The 3,699-nt window shown below is 53.1% G+C and overlaps 1 protein-coding gene across 1 annotated transcript; it reads left to right on the top strand.

Moving 5' to 3' along the window:
* Positions 1 to 2,220: 2,220 nt before the first annotated feature.
* Positions 2,221 to 3,351, top strand: CDC50B (cell division cycle 50 P4-ATPase accessory subunit B). Its single transcript, XM_007471505.1, has one exon. The coding sequence runs from the start codon at positions 2,228 to 2,230 to the stop codon at positions 3,287 to 3,289; it is 1,062 nt and encodes a 353-aa protein (XP_007471567.1). The 5' UTR covers positions 2,221 to 2,227; the 3' UTR covers positions 3,290 to 3,351.
* Positions 3,352 to 3,699: the final 348 nt, after the last annotated feature.

The following is a 3,699-nucleotide window of genomic DNA, read 5'->3' on the forward strand; positions in this document are numbered from 1 at the left end:
TCCCTCACCTGAGACAGCCTGACTCCTCCCACCCCACCACCCAAATTGTTCCCACAGAAGTTAAATCCAATGGCACCTTTTCATTTCTTGTCTCACTAGAACCCTCAGCTGTGTTTCACCCTGTAGACCATTCCTTGTCTTGAAATATTCTCTTCATTTGGCTTTTGGGACACTCTGGTGTGACCCTAGTTATCAGAATGAATAAATGAATGTCATGCAGGGAGGGGAGAGCTGGCAAGTCTCTCAGCTCAATAGGAGGGCTCACACTTCTGGGGAGTGGTGGCAGGGCAATTGTTAGACTTAAAATCCACTAGGTTAACTTTGGGGAACCAAATTCCTTCCTAGGGACTAGTTTTGTGGACTCTGTGTCAAGCCAACTGATGACTCAATGATATAGGAGTGGATGGAACCCACCAAAATGATACAGAGAACTGTTTATTCTTTTATCTTCTTGAAAGAAAGGTGTAGTGGAGACTGGATCACACCATAGGAAGTTGTGGACAATGTTGGGATTTCCTCTCTTGGGGTATGATTAAAAGTGAGGGAAGTGGAATTCGAGTCAGCTGGGTCTCCCTCAGTATTCTCTAACAGCTAAAGCTTGCAATCTGCATTCATTCCATTCAACTAGAATGACTTTTCTGTTATTAAAACAATATTACTTTTTAATTTTAGTATCATTCTTGTAAAGTATAATTTGGTACTTGAGTATATGCTGTGTATTGTCTATTTTGATTCATCTTATTCCTAAGTAATATGTCCCCTATCAGACTGCAAGTGCCTTGAGATCAAGGGTCCTTTTTAGTCTAATTGTCTTCTGTCTTCTACCTTGCTTAGCTTAGGGCTAACACTTGAAAGATGCTTAAAAAAAAAAAAATCCCTGTTGTTTAATTTAGCAAGTATTTTAACTTTTCAGATTTCAATGGGTTTTGAATAACTCCTGAATGCAATATATTATTCTAAGTGCAGAAGTGTAATATAGCAAATATTTAAGTTATTTGCATTTTAGGAGCGGGAAGAGAGGCAGAAACACCTCAATACCTAAGGAGGATTTAGCACAAAGTTGAAATGGCCCGACACCCCCTTGTGTATACTGTACCAAACTAGATATAAAAGCCAGAATCGCAAGCAATGTTCAGAGCTATTTTGGGTTTCCTTTGCAGTAAGTCCTGTAAAACCTTGTAGTTCACCTCCTTAGGCCCAAAGTCCCAACATCCTTGATTGTGGATAGCAGCTAGGTCTTTTGGGACCTTGGGTCGGACTTTTTTCCAGTCAGGCAAATAATCTGAAAAGAAAAAGAAATCACATGTAGTCCAGTGCATTCTTCTCCTTGTGTGGTTTCTCCACCAGCTAGAGAGATATTTAAAGGCTCTGAACCTCCTGCCATCTTTAATTCTCTTTTTTAAGTGTCATTTTTAGAGAACTTTCCACTTTTCTTAGTTATACAGCCAGATTGGGGCACCTAGCCGGAAAATCATTTTCCCTTAAAAAAAAAAAAAATTCTAGAATTTGAATGCAGGCACAGCATTCCAAACCGATTTACCATAGTGCAGTCTCTTGGGCATTACAATTTGTGGCTGCAACTTGACTAAAAGGGGGCCCCTAAGTTAACCTACAAAGACAACAGGGTCCAGAGACACTTTTTTCCCACTTTCAGATAAAAGAGGATTAATTACCTGAAATCTTGAAGGCTCCAGGACGCACGGTGCAATCCCTCAGTGGAACTTTGTGCTGGAGGCTGCAGCTCCTACGATTTCGGGCAAGACTGGCCCAGGCACTCTAGTCACTTGGAAGGCGGAAGGGAAGGAAGTACCTGAGCAAGGTATGAGCCACTCAGAGGCAGCCTGGGGCCGCCACTCACCTCGGGGAGGAGGAGCTGGAGTCCGGACCCACCCGGATCGAGAGGAAAAGCGAGCTCTGGGCCCGCCAGGTGAAGGAAGGAACGCCCGCCCGCTCACCTCCGAAGAGGCGGGGCGCGGCTCTCGATTACTCGCAGGGGCGGTGCTGGCCGATCACCTGGGCCGAGGCGGAACTGAAGGGTCCGGTCACTGCCCGGAGAACCTGTAACTAAGACTCACCTGTGCGGGGGCCGGAGGCGGGGCCGGGGCCAGAACTCACCTGAGCCGGTGGAAACCTGCCCCGGGGGTAGCCCCGGTTCGCCCAGCGAGGAGGGGGAGGCGCCCCCGGCCGGCCCCATCCGAGCGCCCCTCCGTGTGTCCGCGCGGCCGCCATGACCTGGAGCGCCACCGCCCGGGGCGCCCACCAGCCCGACAACACCGCGTTCACTCAGCAGCGCCTCCCCGCCTGGCAGCCGCTGCTGTCAGCCAGCATCACGCTGCCGCTCTTCTTCTGCGCCGGCCTGGCCTTCATCGGCCTGGGCCTGGGCCTCTACTACTCCTCCAACGGCATCAAGGAGCTCGAGTACGACTACACCGGCGACCCGGGCACCGGCAACTGCTCGGTGTGCGCCGCCGCCGGCCAGGGCCGCGCGCCGCCGCCCCGCTGTTCGTGCGCCTGGTACTTCTCGCTGCCCGAGTTCTTCCAGGGCCCCGTGTACCTCTACTACGAGCTGACCAACTTCTACCAGAACAACCGACGCTACGGCGTGTCCCGCGACGACGCGCAGCTGAGCGGGCTGCCGAGCGCGCTGCGCCACCCGGTCAACGAGTGCTACCCCTACCAGTACAGCGCGGCTGGCCTGCCCATCGCGCCCTGCGGCGCCATCGCCAACAGCCTCTTCAACGACTCCTTCTCGCTGTGGCACCAGCGCCTGCCGGGCGGGCCCTACGTCGAGGTGCCGCTCGACCGCACCGGCATCGCCTGGTGGACCGACTACCACGTCAAGTTTCGCAACCCGCCGCTGGTGAACGGCAGCCTGGCGTTGGCCTTCCAGGGCACCGCGCCCCCGCCCAGCTGGCACCGGCCGGTCTACGAGCTCAGCCCAGACCCGAACAACACCGGCTTCATCAACCAGGACTTCGTGGTATGGATGCGCACGGCGGCGCTGCCCACGTTCCGCAAGCTGTACGCGCGCATCCGCCAGGGCAACTACTCGGCCGGGCTGCCGCGGGGCACCTACCGCGTCAACATCACCTACAACTACCCGGTGCGCGTCTTCGGCGGCCACAAGCTCATCAACTTCAGCAGCATCTCGTGGATGGGCGGCAAGAATCCGTTCCTGGGCATCGCCTACTTGGTGGTCGGCTCCCTCTGCATCCTCATGGGATTTGTCATGCTGGTCGTCTACATTCGCTACCAGGACCAGAACGACGACGACGAGGACGACGAGTAGTTCCTGCTTTCTGCTTCTTGCCAAAACGCTCTTGCAAGCTTCTTTTCGTTTCTCCCTCCCGACTGTCACCCAGTTCCAACTTCGCCTCACTTTGCCTCCAGTTGTGGATGAGGGGACCAGAGAGAGAGAGGAATTACACCCGATCGGGGGCTTCCAGACTCTTCTGGGGTGTTTGAACTGCTAGAGTGAGACATCCCTGCACATTTTCCCCATCTCCTTCACGAGCTGACACGTGAGGTTCTTTGAGAGAGGAAGGGACGGCTAGACTCCTCTCATTCAACCCCCATCCGGTGAAGAGATGTTAAATAACTCATTCCAGATCTAGCAGCTGCTCATTGCCTCCTGACGCTGACTCTAGAGCTTTAACCGCTACAGTACAGTGGTTTTCTTTTTTCTTTTTTTGGGGGGGT

The sequence above is a fragment of the Lipotes vexillifer genome, unplaced genomic scaffold (genome assembly GCF_000442215.2).
Source record: "Lipotes vexillifer unplaced genomic scaffold, Lipotes_vexillifer_v1.1 scaffold1188, whole genome shotgun sequence".
In the NCBI taxonomy this organism is placed as follows: Eukaryota; Metazoa; Chordata; class Mammalia; order Artiodactyla; family Lipotidae; genus Lipotes; species Lipotes vexillifer.

Bases quoted from the DNA above. Each gene is read 5' to 3' on its own strand.
- CDC50B (XM_007471505.1), top strand. From the start codon at position 2,228: ATGACCTGGAGCGCCACCGCCCGGGGCGCCCACCAGCCCGACAACACC.